Below are 19,572 nucleotides of genomic sequence, written 5' to 3' on the forward strand. Positions count from 1 at the left end.
CTGCTGTGGGAATGTCTCATTTTGTAGTTGAATCTTGAATGTACCCAAACAAAATTTTTTAAATTCTGTGTTTCATTCTTATGAAATCCTCCCTAGCTACCTAGTGTGTGGGGCCATGAACTTAGAGGTTGTTTATTTAATAGATTTTGTTTTTCTAGCTGGCTTAAAATACCAACAGCAGCTTGTGGGTAACCTAAAATGATAAATATCAGTGGAGGAGGGGATAAATTCTGCAACAATTTTGATATTCTCAGCATGCAAACTAAAACCAATCACTTTTTATATCAACATATGGAAATCTATTTTGGGGTCATGAAAAACAAAGATGCTTATGTTTAATTGTTAATCAGAGACAGTGTGAAACACCTGAAGCTTACTAGCACTCTCTCTCCAGTTTGGAGAAAAAATCATGTGAAGAACAGTAAGCCCCCTACACACACACACACACACACACACACACACACACACACACCACACAACACACACACACACACACACATGCTCAAGTGCATATCTTCCTTAAGTTATTTGCTCAGAGTCCATTATTAACATCTAATTCATATCTTCTGTGCATAGGGAGAGGTTCAGTTTTTAAATACAACTCATTTTTTTCTTCCTCTCTCCTCATCTCTCTTATTTCTCTCCTACTTTTTTATCAAAAATTACTTGAAGAGAAGGTAAGAGAACTAACTTAAAAACAGAAAGATCAATGTTAGTTTAAAAAATATATTCTTCTAAAAAATTCCAGTAACCTGGAATTAGAGACAGATACAAATGAAAAGCTAGAAAAATTCTGTGACTATGTACCAGGGATAATTATTCTATTTATGTTATTCTATTTATGTGACTTTAAAAAAAGACAAATAATCATGGAAATTAAGTGGAATAAAGAAGAGAAAACAAATATGCTTTTCAGAAGGGACAGTATGGTGGCTCTGAGTGAAAGGTTAATCTTCCTCCTTGTTATTTGGACTTTATCCTTTTCCCTCTCTCCATCCTGCATCACCAATTTCTACCTCATCACTGGACAGCAATGTAAATACACAAACATGCTTTATAAACTAATCCCCACAGTATCATATCCTAACCTCACATCTTCTACCACAGGGGTCCCCAGCCCCCAGGCCATGGACTGATATCGGTCCGTGGCCTGTTAGGAACCAGGCCGCACAGCAGGAAGTGAGTGGTGGGTGAGTGAGTGAAGCTTCATCTGTATCTACAGCTGCTCCCCATCACTCGCATTACCGCCTGAGCTCCACCTGCTGTCAGATCAGCAGCAGCATTAGATTCTTATAGGAGCCTGAACCCCGCTGTGACTGCACATGTGCGGGATCTAGGTTGTGCGCTCCTTATGAGAATCTAATGCCTGATGATCTGAGGTGGAGCTGAGGCAGTGTTGCTAGCAATGCGGAGTGGCTGCAAATACAGATTATCATTAGCAGAGAGGTTTGACTGCACAGAGACCCTAATGAATCAATTGCTTGCAGACTCCTATCAAAACCCTATCAGTAAGTGGCGAGTGAAAACAAGCTCAGGGTTCCCACTGATTCTGCATTATGGTGAGTTGTATAATTATTTCATTATATATTACAATGTAATAATAATAGAAATAAAGTGCACAATAAATGTAATGTGCTTGAATCATCCCAAAACAATAACCCCCACCCTAGTCTGTGGAAAAATTGTCTTCCACGAAACTGGTCCCTGGTGCCAAAAAGGTTGGGGGCCACTGCTCTACCATATACCATCTCATTTTCTTTCCTCCTATTAAAAGCAAGACTTATTGAACTATGAAAATATTGTCATTGTCTTCATGCCCTTACTTTACTTTCTTATTTCAGCCCTCTCCAATAAATCTCGACTCCACTAAAACTCTTCCTGTCAAGTTAATCTGTAACCTCCACATTGTGAACTGTATGGGTTGATTCTTTGTTCTCTTCTTTTTAAAATAATTGTATAATTTATCATCGAAACCAGATGTTTGAGATTTAAAGGGGCACTTTAATACTATTCAATTATTTGAAATATTAGTATTTTGGATGACAAATTGATTTTTATTATAATGGTGAACTGGTAAAATAGTTTTGTAAGAATATTTTCAAAGTGAAATTTTTTTCTAAAAAGACATGTTTATGTTTATTGAAGTAAAATAAAAACTTTATTACTATTTATACATTAAATTATGTTTATATTATTGGTCATCTGAACATCAAAAATAAGATAAAATAAAATTTTTAAATAGCATAAATAGAATAATTATTCCTGGAACATAGTCACAGAGTTTCATTAGTTTTTCAGTTGTATCTATCTCTAATATCAGGTCACTGGAATTTTTTATCATTGAAAAAAAATTTTATTGGAATATAGTAGATGTACAACGTTGTATTAGTTTCAGGTGTACAGCAAAGTGAATCAGTTATACAGATACATATATCCACTCTTATTTTAGATTCTTTTCCCATATAGGCCATTACAGAATATTAAGTAGAGTTCCCTGTGCTATACAGTAGGTTCTTATTAGTTATCTATTTTATATAGAGTAGTGTGTATGTCAATCACAATCTCCCAATTTATCCTTCCCCCCACCCCTTATCCCCTGGTAACCATAAGTTTGTCTTCTACATCTGTGACTCTTTTTCTGTTTTGTAAATAAGTTCATTTGTACCACTTTTTTAGATTCCACGTATAAGCCATATCATATGATATTTGTCTTTCTGTGTCTGACTTACTTCACTCAGTATGACAATCTCTAGGTCCATCCATGTTGCTGCAAATGGCATATTTTGTTCTTTTTTGTGGCTGAATAATATTCCATTGTATATATGTACCACATCTTCTTTATCTATTCCCCTGTTGATGGACATTTAGGTTGCTTCCATGTCCTGGCTATTGTAAATAGTGCTGTAATGAACACTGGGGTGCATGTATCTTTTCAAAGTATGGCTTTCTCTGGATATATGCCTAGGAGTGGGATTGCTCGGTCATGCTGGTTCTATCTTTAGATTTTTAAGGACAGGTCTCTGGAATTTTTAAGAAAAATGTGTTTTAAGCTAACATTTATCTTTTCATATTAGGCCAATTCTCTTATAAAATGACCTGTAAGCTTCCTAAAATTTACATTTTATTATTATTTTGAATTGTTGGCACCTTCAAATGACTTTTCTAGAAATACAATATTTTAAGTTAAGAAGCTGATCCCTCCATAGGTGCTGAGGTTCATGGTAAACTCAGAGAAAATTCTGCTAAGTGGATACTCTGAATTCTAAATTTTTATATGAAAACCCGTGAACATTTTAGCCCAAATATTTTCAAATTCCATATTAGTACCTCCATTCAAAATATTTTCTTTTACAAATATTATTTATGATACAATGTTTGTCAAATAAATTATATCTAATTATAATTCTTTGGTTATTTTGCTAAATTTAAGTGCTACAAAATTATAAGCCTTATTAATTTCATTCAAATCCAGTACAGAATAAAAATGTGACCAATAAAAAATAAGAATTTGATTCAGAAATTCTTTGCAGAAGTCAAGATATTGCAAAGCATAAGTTTTCCACTTTCAAGTGGGATGTAACAGTTTGCACCAGGTCAATGCTGAAAACATTTTAAACAAATTTTAAAAGGCCAGATGAATTACAAAAGTCTTATTTTTAAAGGTATCAGAGGACTGTGGAAAGGATGGGAACCCATGACTTAAAATTCCAGAGAGGCAGAACTTTTCTGAGGTAAGCTAACAATCACCAGCCATTTTTACACTTGGAGGTAAGGGAGATTCGTTTACTCTATTCATTAGCTGAATATTGAACTTGGTCCAGGTTGAGTAAGGGAGGGACAACAAAGATTTTTGACTGTGAAAATCTAGAGGGAAAATTGGAAACCTGAGGCAGTCTCTAACACATGGCTGATTTTCTGAACAGACATTTGCTTGGTTCCAGGAGTACAAAGGAGGGTAACGAGCTAGACTGACATCTTCTAAGAGAAGAGTGAAATCTTTCACAGTCCTGCAGCCCTGTGAAAGAGACCTACCATGATGGTCCTTCCCTTAATTCATTGCTAGACTTTGAAGTTGTGTGGGATGGAGGCTGAAGAGTTAGATCTTCCACTGTCTTTCAGATCTGAGGAGGTGGATGCCTTAATCAAAGGCCCATGAGAGCCACACCCAAAGGACAGAGTAAAGCAGAGATAAATTAAGTCTTGTTTAAATTGAAGCCCAGCCCAATCAAGCAAACTCTCTGATTGCACTGAGGTGATCAGCCTCTTACCCTATCTGCCTAACAGAAAAAAAAAGGGAATGTTTTCTGTTGAAAGATAACAAAATTTGAAGCTTCTTTGGTTCTTTTATACGTAATATATGTCATTATATTGAAAAAATTCTATGCAGACAAAACTATGATTGATAATAAAGAGAGAAAATAGACATTAGAAGCAGACCTACAGATATAGATTAAATAAATATTTTAAAATAATTATGATTAATATTTTGAAGAAAATAGAGGAAAAGATGTACACAATAGATGAAAAGATGGAGAATTTCAACAGAGAATTTGAGTCTATTAAAAAATTAATTTCACATACTAAACCTATTAGATGATGAAATAGAAGAATATATTTATAACCTTGAGGAAATTTTTTAACCGAGATATAAAAAACGCAAACATTAAAGTGAAAATTTTGTTCTTTTTTTATGACTGAGTAATATTCCATTGTATATATGTACCACATCTTCTTTATTCATTCCTCTGTTGATGGACATTTAGATTGCTTCCATGTCCTGGCTATTGTAAATAGTGCTGCAATGAACATTGGGGTGTATGTATCTTTTTGAATGGTTTTCTCCAGATATATGCCCAGGAGTGAGATTCCTGGGTCATATGGTAGCTTTATTTTTTTAAGGAACTTCCATACTGTCCTCCATAGTGGTTGTACCAGTTTACATTCCCACCAATAATGTAAGAGGGTTGCCTTTTCTCCACACCCTCTCCAGCATTTATTGTTTGAAGATTTTTTTGATGATTGTCATTCTGACTGTTGTGAGGTGATACGTCATTGTAGTTTTGATTTACATTTCTCTAATAATTAATGACATTGATCATCTTTTCATGCACTTTTTAGCCATCTGTAAGTCTCTTTTGGAGAAATGTCTATTTAGATCTTCCACCTATTTTTTGATTGGGTTGTTTGTTTTTTTGATATTGAGCTGCATGAGCTGTTTGTATATTTTGGAGATTAGTACCTTGTCAGTTGCTTCATTTGCAAATACTTTCTCCCATTCTGAGGGTCGTCTTTTCATTTTATTGATAGTTTCCTTTGCTGTGCAAAAACTTTTAAGTTTCATTAGGTCCCATTTGTTTATTTTTGTTTTTATTTTTATTACTCTAGGAGATGGATCAAAAAAGATCTTGTTGCAATTTACGTCAAAGAGTGTTCTGCCTATGTTTTCCTCTAAGAGTTTTACAGCATCTTGCCTTACATTTAGGTCTTTAAACCATTTTGAGTTTATTTTTGTGTATGGTGTTACGAAATGTTCTAATTTCATTCTTTTACATGTAGCTGTCCAGTTTTCCCAACACTACTTATCGAAGAGACTATCTTTTCTCCATTGTACATTCTTGCCTCTTTTGTCATAGATTAGGTGACTATAGGTGCTTGATTTTATCTCTGGACTTTCTATTCTGTTCCACTGATCTCTATCAATAAAGGAATAGGTAAAGAAGATGTGGTACATATATACAGTGGGATATTACTCAGCCATAAGAAGAACAAAATAATGCCATTTGCAGCAACATGGATTGACATAGAGATTGTCTTACTGAGTGAACTAAGTCAGACAGAGAAAGACAAATATCATGTGATATCACTTATATGTGGAATCTAAAAAAAAAAGTTGCAAATGAACTTATCTACAAAACATAAATGGAATTGTAGTTGTAGAAAGAAAACGTATGGTTACCAGGAGATAAGGAGTGGGTAGGGATAAATTGGAAGATTGGGATTGACATATACCCGTTACTTTATATAAAATAGATAACTAATAAGGACCTACTGCATAGCACCGGGACCTCTACTCAGTACTCTATAATGGCCTATATGGGAAAAGAATCTCAAAAAGATTGGATATATGTATCTGTATAACTGATTCACTTTGCTGTACACCTGAAACTGACACAACATTGTAAATCAAGTTACACCAACAAAAAAGTGAAAATTTATAACTACATCAATTTAAGTTTTATAGTTAGAGAAAGACACTATGCACAGTGTTAAAAGAGAGGTATACATAACCAACTGAGACTTAATATCCCAAACATATAGGAATAACCTGCATATTATCAAGAACAGAACAGAATATCTCATGATACTGAGTCCATAATATGCATAGGCAATTCATAAAAGTGGAAACTAGATCAGCAAACAAGCATATGGAGAGATGTAATACCCCTCAATAGGGATCAGAGGAGTGAAAGTTAAAACAACTATGCTATATCACATACTTGAGTGGCCAAAACAAACAAACAAACAAAACAGATAATATCAAGTGCTGTTGAGGAAGGGGAAAGGAGAAACTCTAATGTACTCTCAGCGAAAGTATAAATTTTTCAGAGCAATTGCACATATCTAGAGAGATGAGTATTTGCATAATTTACTACCCAGCAATTCCACCCATTACTACCCAGAAAATCACTTATATGGGTGGCAAAAGAGGTATAAAATGATGGATATACGGTCATTCATAATAGCATTGTTTGAAATAACAGAGAGTTAGAAAAACTTCAATGTCTATCAATAGGGAAATGGATAGATGAAAATGTAGCGTGTCTGGAGGATGTAATACTATACAGTATTGAAAAAGGTTTACCTAAAACTACATGTTTCAGCCTAGAAAGATCTAAAAATCACAACATTGAGCAACAAAACCAAAATGAAGCTGAGAAGCAGAATGAGATGTCTATATACGTAACTTGAAAACAATTCTAGATATTCATGTATACTTATAAACACACACATAAATAAATATATAGATAATGAACTAAAAGGGCACACATTAGATAAATTCTATTCAGGGACATGGAGGTGGGAAAGAGAACAGGGATGTGGTATGAAAGGGGAAAAATAAGAATAAAATTAAAATGAGATGAAAGAGGTGTGGTACATGGGCCAGTGATTATCATATACCATGAATTGAGGAATATGCTTAAATGTATTCATCCATTTCTGTAGACCTGAGTCCAACTTAAAAACCAAAATGACTGTATATTGCCCATATCATGGAAGATAACAGTTCCATTCTTGTCTGCATTGGTACATCTGAAGCAGAGTTCAATCTTGAGCAGTAAATTTTAAGAGGCATTGACGAACTGGGCTGTGTTCAGAGGAGAGCAGTCAGGACAGTGGGAGGGACATGTAAGGGGCGTGTGTCGTGTAACAGATAATTGAAAAAAAAGGAGGCTTAGACACAATAGAATCTTAGGAGAAGGAGGTCTTCGTTTCCATTGTTACTTAAAACATTTTAACTTGAATAAGCTTACTCTCCTCACTCCTGAAGTCTGAGTTTTGTGCACCTCCTCTGTGCTCACTGAATATCCCTTACCCTCTCTGTCATTAGGGGGACTACACATTCTGATTTGCCTAGCCATTGCCACTGTATAATTATTAACAGCACCTCCTTTTACTTTCAAGCAGTCCCAGTAGAGCATATGGTTGTCTACCTACTGTAGTATTTTATTTATTTATTTATTTATTTTAATTTTACTGGAGTATAGTTGATTTACAATGTTGTGTTAGTTTCAGGTGTACAGCAAAGTGATTCAGTTATACATATATTCATTCTTTTTTTAGATTCTTTTCTTATATAGGTTATCAGAGAATACTGAGTAGAGCTCACTGTGCTATACAGTAGGTCCTTGTTGGTTATCTATCTTATATATAGTAGTTTGTGTGTGTTCATCCCAAGCTTCCGATTTATCCCTCCCCCCACATTTCCCCTTTGGTAACCATAAGTTTGTTTTTGATATCTTTAAGTCTGTTTGTATTTTGTAAATAAGTTCATTTGTATCTTTTTTAAAAATTAGATTCTACTTATGAATGATATCATATGACATTTGTCTTTCTCTGACTTACCTCACTTAGTATGATAATCTCTAGGTCCATCCATGTTTCTGTAAATGACATTATTTTGTTCATTTTTATGGTTGAGTAGTATTCCATTGTATATATGTACCACATCTTCTTTATCCATTCCTCTGTTGACAGACGTTTAGTTGCTTCCCTGTCCTGGCTATTGTAAATAGTGCTACAATGAACATTGGGATGCATGTATCTTTTCGGATTATGGTTTTCTCCAGATATCGGATATTGTAGTATTTTTTGTATCTCCTACTGTATGACAACCCCTAATGCTTAGTGGGAACTTAATAACTATTTGTTAAATGAGTGAAGCACTGAGTAGAATTAGGAGTCTTCTGTGAAAGAAACTTATTGCAGTTAACTTTGATTACAGTCTGTTATCAACTCACATTGGGCCTCCTTATCTCTAGGGGGAGGGGTCAACTCTCCTTCCAGCCTGTAAGTGCTGTGAATTGATGAGAATCCAGCCACCATTTCAGCAAGTCTATGACTAAGTCCACATCCTTTAGACGCAAGCGAAGTGGTGTTGGAGATGCTGGTGTGGGATGGACTATATTGCTACATCTCCCTCTTGTGGTTGTTGTGTGGAACTCTTCACAAAATCCTCTGGTTATAACCATAGCCTCTAAGTTGGTGGTTCTATAGATCGGGGTCCGCAACCCCCGGTCCACCTACCGGTTCTGGTCCGCAGCCTGTTAGGAACTGGGTCGCACAACAGGCAGTGAGCAGCAGGCGAGTGAGAGAAGCTTCATCTGCCGCTCCCCATCGCTCGCATTACTGCCTGAACCCCTCCCCCCCACCAACTCCCACCCCTCCCATCCCAGGACCACAAAACTGGTCCCTGGTGCCAAAAATGTTGGGGACTTCTGCGATAGATCTTCACCCAGATTTTATTTGTGTTTGAGGTAGGGTTTGGGCAGGGAGCTCTACTATTTAGATAACCTTGGTAATATTGGCAGATGTGGGGTCATGCTTAAGTGACTAGGTGGCCACTTTCAAAATATGATTTTTGATAGATCTACTACTTGGTATATTGATGTATATTTAGTCTATGCAAAGATGACTAGGGAGCCAGTATGTTTCTAGATCATCAGCTCTCAATTTAGGGGTTCTCAATCAGTGGGAAGATTTTGCCCAGTAAGGAATATCCGTCAATGTCAGGAAACATTTTTTGATTGTACTGACCAGGGACAGGGGATGTGCTACTGGCATCTAGTGGGCAGAGGCCAGGGATGCTGATAAACATCATAGGATGTACAGAACACCCCCCATGTCAAGCAATTATCTGGACCAAAATGTCAATAGTGCTGCAGTTGAGAAACTCAGTCTAGATTTGTTCCACAAGGGGAATTTGGAGAAATTCAGGGAAGGCAATTACCCTGGCCGTGATAAAAATTAAGCAATCCTTTAAAAACAAGTTATCCTCTCCATGTGGAGTATGACTTCTGACCTTCCCCCTAGGATAAGGACAACCTCACACTTCATCAAATCAAATCAGCCACGTTCAGTGCTTCACACCATAGCCATAGAGACACAAGGTCATGAAACATGTTTTGCCACACTGCTATGTTATGCATTCTCTGGGCAACACAAAAACAAAAGTGCAATTTCTTGGAAGGACTGTCCATATTTCACTCATTTCCAGGAGGTAGAAAGAAAATCTTGAGGAAGAGAAGTAACTTACTGTAATCAGTGGTTTCTCAGTCAGCATATGGACCCTTTACCAATCACATCCTGGTCATGTGACTAGAGTTAGTGTCCTAAGGAAGCTCAAGGTTATGTCCAGCTGTATTTCAGAACCCCAACCCATTAATACTGAGAATGGGCCTGTTCCTCCTGAGTTCTCCAGAATTCAGATATGCTCAGTCAAAAGAAAACATCAGAGAAGAAACACGGGGAAACCAGAAATTGAAGTATCAGTTTTATTTTAAGCCTGAGGAAGAAGAAAACTTCAGCTCATGCACAGTGCCTTAGGGGAAAATTGGAGAATGGTAAGAGAATAATCTGAGGGGTTCTCTGCTTTCCCACTTGAACCTGGGACCTGGTGATGCAGGACATACACCAAATGTTGTTTGAAGAATGGCTCCAAAGACTCCTAATCACAGCCATCCTCCCAGTGAGCTATTGAGTCTTGTCAGGGAATTTTGAGGGGATAGCCTCTTCTTTCCCCCCTTTGTTTCTGCCCTTCCATCAGGTAGAATTCAGCCACAGGAAAAACCCGAATGTTGGGAACTGAGCTGTTAAAACAATCTGAGTTATAGTAAAAGAATGATTGCTCATAACCCCAGGGTTTACAAATCCTGGTTAGTAGCTCCTTGGTTTTTTAGTATAGACAGCTAATGAGCTTAAGATTATACAAGGGTGGTATAGTGGACATTGTGTGTGTGTGTGTGTGTGTGTGTGTGTGTGTGCGCCTGTCCGTGTGTGTGTGTGTGTTTGTGTGTGTGTGTGCCTGTCCAGCATGGAATCTCACTGCTTGTGTTTGGGGAATTCCCTAATTCATAAGAGACAGACCCCACCACCACCACCACTATGAACATGGAAAATGCCATGCATTCAATTCCCAGCCTCCCTTGGAGGTAGAACATGGATGTGTGACCTAGGATTGGCCGCTTGGTACTGGACTCTGATTTAGAAACTAGAGATGAAAAGCTGAAAAATGGACCCTGGAGATGTCGCTTTGGTACAGACAGTACAACAGCAATTTGGAGTTTTCAAGTCCAGCTGAGGCAGGGAGGGAATGATGGAGTCTGGGTCTAGTGCTGGGAGGACAATAGCAAAACAACTGGTGCCCAGCATTGTCATCCCTGGGCTGGGTTTGTGATTTGGGCTGTGGCCCTAGTCACAGTCCAAGTCTCCCCTTGTTTGCTCATTTTCAAACCATCATTTTACAGAACGTCCTAGCAGTTATCTGAACCAACCAGTATCTTTTCTGTAGATTCCTTTTCTACATAGAAAAATGCAGAGTCAGTTTCTGTCTTCACAAAAAAAAATACTACTGCATTGGTTCCAGGAAGTGGGATGCTCCAAACAACAGAGCTAAAATGTGAACTGATTGAATAGAGGGGATAAAGTACAAGGCTATAAGGAGCTCAGAGTTTTGAGCTGGAAAGTTGGTGACTCTTACTATATGGGTGAAAGACAGTTGGTGATTTCTTTTTTTTTTTTTTTTAACATCTTTATTGGGGTATAATTGCTTTACAATGGTGTGTTAGTTTCTGCTTTATAACAAAGTGAATCAGTTATACATATACATATGTTCCCATGTCTCTTCTCTCTTGCGTCTCCCTCCCTCCCACCCTCCTTATCCCACCCCTCCAGGCGGTCACAAAGCACCAAGCCGATATCCCTGTGCCATGCAGCTGCTTCCCACTAGCTATCTACCTTACGTTTGTTAGTGTGTATATGTCCATGACTCTCTCTCGCCCTGTCACAGCTCACCCTTCCCCCTCCCCATATCCTCAAGTCCGTTCTCCAGTAGGTCTGTGTCTTTATTCCTGTCTTACCCCTAGGTTCTTCATGACATTTTTTTTCTTAAATTCCATATATATGTGTTAGCATACGATATTTGTCTTTCTCTTTCTGACTTACTTCACTCTGTATGACAGACTCTAGGTCTATCCACCTCATTACAAATAGCTCAATTTCGTTTCTTTTTATGGCTGAGTAATATTCCATTGTGTATATGTGCCACATCTTTATGGTGATTTCTTAAAGTGCTCACTAGGGTCACACAAGACCCTATCAGACAGAAGTGCTTAAATTGAAGAAGGCCTATATGAAAGCGAGAATAGAAGGGAAATAGGACTTTAATGGAAGAGGCTCTTTCTGTCTGCAGCCAATAATTTAAGTTATTAAGCATTCAATTACTTGAAACTGTTGGGCCAATATATGTTATTGTCTACTTCAAGATACATTTAGTGATGGGGAGAGGTATGCAAGGATTAAGAAGTGTCTGGTAGAGACCCTGAGGATGTGAGGCCATGGATGTAAAATGGACTCAGAATCAGTTTGAAGAGTCTTAGTTGAGGCTCAAGGTTTGTTGTTCAACAGAGTAAGCAGAGAACTAGGATTTTTGGGAAGTGAAAAGTCAATCTGGGACAAGTTCTGATTATCCCAAATTCCTTTGTAACAGTATCACCAAACACTTACCACTTTTCTTTTTTTTTTTTTCTTTTTGGCGGTACGCGGGCCTCTCACTGCTATGGCCTCTCCCACTGCAGAGCACAGGCTCCGGATGCACAGGCTCAGCGGCCATGGCTCATGGGCCCAGCCGCTCCGCGGCATGTGGGATCTTCCCGGACCGGGGCACGAACCCGTGTCCCCTGCATCAGCAGGCGGACTCCCAACCACTGCGCCACCAGGGAAGCCCTACCACTTTTCTTTAAATCTGAACATCATTTGCACAAAACTGTACTTTTAAGAATCTTAGATTTTTTTTCATTCCATTATTCAAAGCTCAGAGACCTCAAAGTCATATTTTCAGTTTATTGACTCTTAGCTTCCAGGTTTTACAAATAAAATACTTTATTAGCTTCTTTTATGGAATAATCTCAGAGTGTTTATTAATCTCATTGAGACAATAATCTCATTGTCTATCCAGAGAGAGAAACTGAAGCCCAGAGTCTTGATCAAGTCTGCATGGTGATCGGGAGCAGCTCCCAGACCAAGGACAGGCAGCCCAAGTGTACGCTGTTCCAGACTTTGTGGCTGGTGGTCAGCTGTCTGAGATAGGTACTAGATGTCCTGTCCTGACTTTCTGCCTTTGGCTTTTATTACCCAATTGCAGCAAAGAGCGAGACACCTCACTGGACCGGCATTATCCATTTCATCTGCTACACCACAGAGATGGAAAGCTATTCCAAGCAGCTCTCTGTTCTGAGCCTGTCTCCCACAGAGCAGGCTAAGTGCTTGGGAAGCCTCACTTCCTTATCTTTTTCGCGGGTAGATGTGGGAGAAACATCACCAGGGAGTCGATCCGAGAAGAGTACAGATGTGTAGGTGTCACAAGAAACTTGGGACTTGGGACCAAGTTCAGTGTTTATTTTGGCTCCTCTGTATTCCTTCAGAAAGTCCCTTCACTGGATCTGTGGTGTCAGCTCTCTGGAAGTGTCACGCTGGCATATACTGTGATGGAGCTTGATTCCTGGGGGCAAAAGAGAACAAGTCTGTGGGTGGAGGGACCAGCACTAGATTCACAGGCTACAAATGGAAGCAGTGATGCTTAGAAAAAGGAAAGCGTCTCAAGAATCATGTAGCATTGCAGCTTGCTCAGGGTCTGCCACAGCTGGGTATTGCTAGAGGTAGCGCTCAGCTTCCCAGACGGCCTGCTCGCCCACAAGATGGGTTACAGCCCCCTTCAAGCATACACATGTCATCAGGGAGACTAGGAGACCTGTCCCAGTCATCTGAGGACCTGCACTCAGTTTAGAGAAGCCCAAAGAGTTCTAAATTACTGAGCTCTAAAAAGCGGGGGATTCGTGAGACCCAAAGGGAGAAGAAAGAAGTGGTTCCTGCAAGAGAGGCATGGGGAAGAGATGAAGATTGTGGGTGGGCAAAGACTTCTCACAGGGAGAGGAGATTCAAGAGTCTGAGACAGAAAGAGACAGGAATGAGGGAATTTAGGTGGTTTTGCTGTAAAATGTGAAATATACCGAGTGCTGTGTTTCTTCCCCAAGAAAACATCATTAAAAATCTACATGATTTAAAGCTTTTAAAGTCAGATTTATGTTTTTACTTCCCTTTGGATAGGAGAGTGATCTGTGAATACACCTCAAGATAAAGGTGAGGCATCCTCCCAAGCATTGCTGAGTATGTGTACAGTAGGAGCTTTGAGGAAAATGGGTAAATGCAGGCATTTCTGTGGCCTTTTGATCCCCCATTGTCTCCTAAAATGCTTTATTTAATAGGGTCCAACTAAAGCCAAGATTTTAGCCCAGAATTTACTTCTGTTTGTTTAGTAAAAGGAAAGATTCCTGTCAAGTAAACTTCATCCATGCTGATCTTGCAATGGGGTAGAACAGGCGGGCCATGTGTCATACTCTCTTCTAGGCTTTACACCTATGCAGAGTTCTACTCCTAAATGTTCTGATTAAACAGGGATGAATGGAGACTAGGCATGAGCATTTTTACAAAGCTCCCCTGGCAATTCTGTTATGCAGCTGGACTGGAGAACTCCTGGACTCAAGGTGCGATTCCTGAACTTAAATGTGCATCAGGATCACCAGGAGGATGTTGTTTTTTAACGTGTAGATGCCTGGTTACCCACCAGAGACATTCTGATTGAACAGAATCCTAGGTAGAAGGTCCCGGGAGCCTTTATTTTTAACAAATATGCCAGTTGATTCTGACGTGACAGCTCTCAGAGAAAGCCTGGTGAGCAGAGAGTGAGCAGAGACCCCATGTAAGCAGCCACGAGGGGTTTCCCAGAAGGCCTGCAACTGAGGCTGCAGAGGCTCCTTGCTACCTGCTTGCAAGGGCCTACGTCCTCCATTTCAGCTCTACACAGGTTCCACCCTTTCCCCTCCTCCACCCATTCCCTCTCTACAGAGAGGAGGCACAGAGCAATGCCTCACCTGGACAGGCTCTGGCACAGGCTCTGTGGCAGCAACGTAAATGGTGGTGCAGGGGTCCTGAGCTGGCAGAGAGTCAGGTTTCTTCTGAACAGACTACAGGGGAAGCAAAGACAGCAGGAGGTTAGCTGAGCAGCAAGTTATTTCCCGTTCAACTTTCCCCATGGAGAAGCGTAGCGTCAAGAAATTTTGAGTTAGAAAGCTCCTTGGAGTCATTTGGTCCAGCCTCCTTCCCAGGTGAAAATTCTCCCCCAAGTTCCCTGGAACTCAATTCTCTGGGTTTTGCTCAGATTCCCCAAGTGACATCTTGGAGCTCACAGCCTTGTGAAGCAGCCTGATTCATCATCATCACTTCCCAGATGTTTTAAACATCTTCCTCACAGTGAACTGAAATTGGTGTGGTTCTTACACAGGCAGCTGAAGGGAACGCGATTTTTATAGTATTTTAGTCTCACTCGTATCACCCACAACATGAAGTCCTGGTATTACTCACTCTAATATGGTTTCTCATCAATTCTCTTTCCTGTCCAAACATTGAACTTCATAATAACCACACATGTGCGAGTGTGTTAAAGTTTACCAAGTCCTTCACATATATCTTCCCATTTGTCTCACAACCACTCTTTATGTTAAAGACTGTTACTCACATTTTACAGACGAAGAGGCTAAAGCCTAGAAAGATTTAGTACTTTCTTAATGTGAACATGCAAGAAGTATCAAAGCCAGGATTTTAACTTAAAATATCTTTTAACTTAAAGCACATGTATTTTCCATTATACTGTTCTTCTTTTGTTACCCCAACTTATAACGACCTCTCCTTTACCTAAATTCCTCAGGTACCTAAAGTCTAATTCACACATTACGGCACTTAACTGTACACTGTATTTAAGACACTCTGATATATTTACACATCGCTTCTCCAAACAGACCATCAATTCCTTGAGAAATAGCCTATTTTTACTTTGCATTCCCCATGTAACAGTGCTAGGCACATAAAAACCTTCAGCTGATGTTTGTTAACGTTACTTAGAATGAATTAAAATACACAATACCAGGACGAAGTCAGGGTAGGCATAACTTGAGACCCCGTCCCTCTAAGATGGAGACGACATATCTTATGCCTGGAAAGTCATCTTTTCAACATACTTGGGGGCACTGGTGTAGGATAATGCTATTCTCTGTCTTTCCTGGACACAGAACAAGCCTTAAAACAGAAGCACATGGGTTATAATGGGAGAGAACTTGGAATCTTGTCATCTGATGGAAGAGATAAGGAATTGGAAAACTTTACTGGAGGAAAGAAGATTCAAGGTGGGACATGATCTTTCTCTTCATATATCTGATGGGTTGCCATGCAGAAGAGGAATTACATTTGTTCTGTACAGTCTGTCAGCTTTAAGCCAAGGTTGGAATTTTTAGGGTAATATTTTGGTTCAATATAATAAGATCTTTCTAATAGTAAGAAGTGCTCAAATGTGGGATGAATTACCTTGAGAGGCAGTGAATTTCCCATTACTGGAAGTGCTTGGGGTAGAGCAGGGCTTCTCACACTTTAATGTGCATATGAATTACCTGAAAATCTTGTTAGAAGTCTGGTTCTATTTCAGAAGATCTGAGGTGGGGCCTGACTTTTTGCATTTCTAATTAGGCCCCAGGTAATGCTTTTAATAAAAGGTCATTTTAGTAAAAAGGCTTTTTTAGTAAAAAGGTCCTTTTAGTAAAAAGGAGCTAGCCAGCACTTTGGAAGTAATGTAGCAGAAGATAATTCAAGGAGTGATAGGATAAAATTAAAGAAGATCTAAATAAAGGATATATCATTTTGTGAATTGAAAGACTCAATAGGAAAACATATATGGCCTTCTGAAATTGATCAATGCCGTTCTAATTAAAATTCCAGCAGGATTTTAACAAACTGAATCTAAAATATATAGATGAAAATGCAAAGGATCAAAAATGGCCAAGAACTTGAAGAGCAAGAACAAGTAAAAAGATTTGTTTTACCAGATATCAAACTTGTAATAAATCTGCAATCACAGATTTGTTAAGACAGTATGGTCTGGTGCAATTGTAAAGAAATAAACCAATGGAGCAGAATAGAGAACTTCAAAATAGATCCACACATGGATGGACCCTTGATTTATAATGAGGTGGCACTGCAGTGAGGCAAGGACAGTTTTTAAATATAAATAGTCAATAGGATATCCATATGGGAAAAAATAAAACTTGACCCATCTCACACCACACTCAAAAAATCATTTTCAGGTGCATAGCAGATATAAGTTGAAAAGATAAACCATACAGTTTTTAGAAGATGATAGAAGAGTATCTTCATACCTGGGAGTAAAGAAAGATTTCTTAACTGGAATACAAGAAGTGTTATCTTTTTACAACACAAAGGAAGAGATGATGAAATTGTTCTACACTAAAATTGAGAACTTTCCTTTATCAAAATGTATCTTTGAGAAATTGCAGAGGCAAGCCACAAGATGGGTGAAGGTATTTGCTAAAATATAACTGCTAAAAATGTTTAAAGGCCTTATAATAATCCCACCCAAAACAGACTGAAATGCAAGGGAAAATTGGCAAGAGATTTAACAGTCACTTTAAGAAAGAGGATATTTATACAGCCAATAAACACATGAAATATTGTTCAACTTTCTTAATAATTAGAGGAATGCAAAATAGAACTATAAAAAGACACATCCAAAAGAATGACTAAAATTTAAAAGACCAATAACACCAAATTTTGATTAGAATGTGTAGCAACTGAAACTCTTGTATGTAGTTGCAAAAAAGTAAATTGGTACACCCACTTTGAAAAACAGTTTGGCCTTATCTAATCAACTTGAGGATATGCATACTCTATGACTTAGCAATTCTACATTTAGATATATCCCCAACAAAAATATGTGCACATATCTACCAAGAAGCACATATATGAATGGCTGCAATTTTCATAATAGCTTCAGACTGGAAATAACACAAATGTCCATCAGTAGTCAACTGGAAAAATAAACTCTTGTATATGTATACATTGATATTCCATAAAGCAATGACTATGAATGCATTATATCTAAGCTCAAAGACATGCTTGAATCTCGTAAAAGGTAATATCGAGCAAAATAAACTGTACACAGGAGGAAAAATGCTATAAGATTCCATTTTTATAAAGTCCAAAGGGGAAAAAAAAAAGAGTAAACTATATTTTCAGAAAGTAAGGATAGGGAATCTTTGGGGAGGAGAGAGAAGACAGTGATTATGAGGCACACAAGGAGGTCTTCTGGGGGTGGGGACAATGTTCTGTTCCTTGATCTGGGTGGTAGTTTTATGGTGCTAGAAGACTCAATACTGAAAGATATAATTTCTCCTCAAATAGATCTGCAGATTCAATGTAATCCTAATAGGATTTTTCCCCTTTCTGTGATACTTGAGAAGCTGATTCGAAAATACATATGCAAGTACAAAGGGACATAATAGCCAAAAGTTCTTGAAGAAAAAGAAGCTGGGGGGACTTGCTTTACTAGGTATCAAGATGGGGTAATTCATTGAGCTGACATTTATACATTGTGCACTTTTTGGTATGGATGTCATACTTTAGAGTAAAAAGAGGGGTGCTAGCAACATGGGATAGAATAGATAGGGAAGGCACCATGGTTAAGCTGAACCTGATTACCTAAATATGTATATGCAAAAGAGGTTGCTCTTGGGACTCATATATTTAAATGGAGTTTGGTTCTCAACGGTGGTCATGGCCTGTGTAATACACCCTCCAGGCCACTAGGGGACAGCAGAAAGAAGGGCTTCGTCCAAGAGTTTATCTCTGGTTATCAGAAATGCATTTACTGTCATCTGATGCAATTTTTCAAGGTGCTAATCAAAGCTGTCTTTACCTTCACATCTTTTACTCAAGAATTTGCCTTCCCCTACACCTTGAATGGCCGTATCCTGGCCTATACATCACCTAGAATTGCCTTCATGTCTGAAAAACTATAATATCTTCATATCTAGCCATCATTCTTTAGCCTCCCTCTTACTTCTAACTTATCTGCTCCTCAACTTCATCATGACTCTAGTTTTTTAAAGCCATCTCTTCTGTTTCAGCCCAACCATCGCTCCGTCACAGTTTTGCTTTCATCTGCTGCCTACATATCATCTTCCATCTCGCCAACCACTCTCTAGGCAGAATCCTCAAGATCTTCCTTCCTTGTCTCTTTGATGTTTGCAAACTCTTAAGCTTGGATCAGACCAACATGTCACACAATAGCCTTTCTCAATCTTCCCCTCTCTCCTCAAGCTGGCACCCTCTTCCATAGAGAAGGAAAGAGTTTGATAACAGAGAACCATAGACTCCTAGAATGCCAGAGCTGGAAGGAGTCATACATCACGTGTTTCTAGCTTCCTCAATTTTTCCTACGAAGAAACAGATGACCAGAAAATTACCCAGTGTTTCCCATTATTTCAAATAATAAATAGTCCCATCTAACACCTAAGTTAATGTCCTTTTAGAGAGCTCTTGTTCTTGACTTCTGCTTTCTTAATTTCCTCTGCTTCAGAACCCACGTAGAACCGTGAATGTCAGACACGCAAAGTGAACTGAATGGCCAGGGATTCCATGGGAAACATGACAGGTCCACCCCAGACAAAGACAGTATAGGACTTACACCTGATTTCTGGACTTGGGCATAGATAGTAAGGCTTTTTGCTTCCATTGTTGGCTGGTAATTGTCTGTTTTACCTGGGGAAAAGAAACCATAGTGGTTATCTCCCTCTGGTCCCCAGCATGAACTCTCTGCTCAGACCTGTCTGGTCTTTACCCCCCATTGAACACCCACCTTCCCCAGAAGTACCACAGGAACAAAGCACTGAGTCC

General features: G+C 38.7%; 1 protein-coding gene across 1 annotated transcript in view; it reads right to left on the reverse strand.

Annotated features, from left to right (window-relative positions):
* Nucleotides 1-11,715: 11,715 nt before the first annotated feature.
* Nucleotides 11,716-19,572, reverse strand: part of SLAMF1 (signaling lymphocytic activation molecule family member 1) — a 32,337-nt gene continuing 24,480 nt past the window's right edge. Inside the window, 3 exon segments of the mRNA XM_032608871.1 lie at nt 11,716-13,276; nt 14,706-14,798; nt 19,364-19,437. Of these exon segments, the coding sequence (XP_032464762.1) occupies nt 13,226-13,276; nt 14,706-14,798; nt 19,364-19,437 (218 nt within the window). The 3' untranslated portion in view covers nt 11,716-13,225.

Source organism: Phocoena sinus, chromosome 1 (assembly GCF_008692025.1).
Source record: "Phocoena sinus isolate mPhoSin1 chromosome 1, mPhoSin1.pri, whole genome shotgun sequence".
Lineage (NCBI taxonomy): Eukaryota > Metazoa > Chordata > Mammalia > Artiodactyla > Phocoenidae > Phocoena > Phocoena sinus.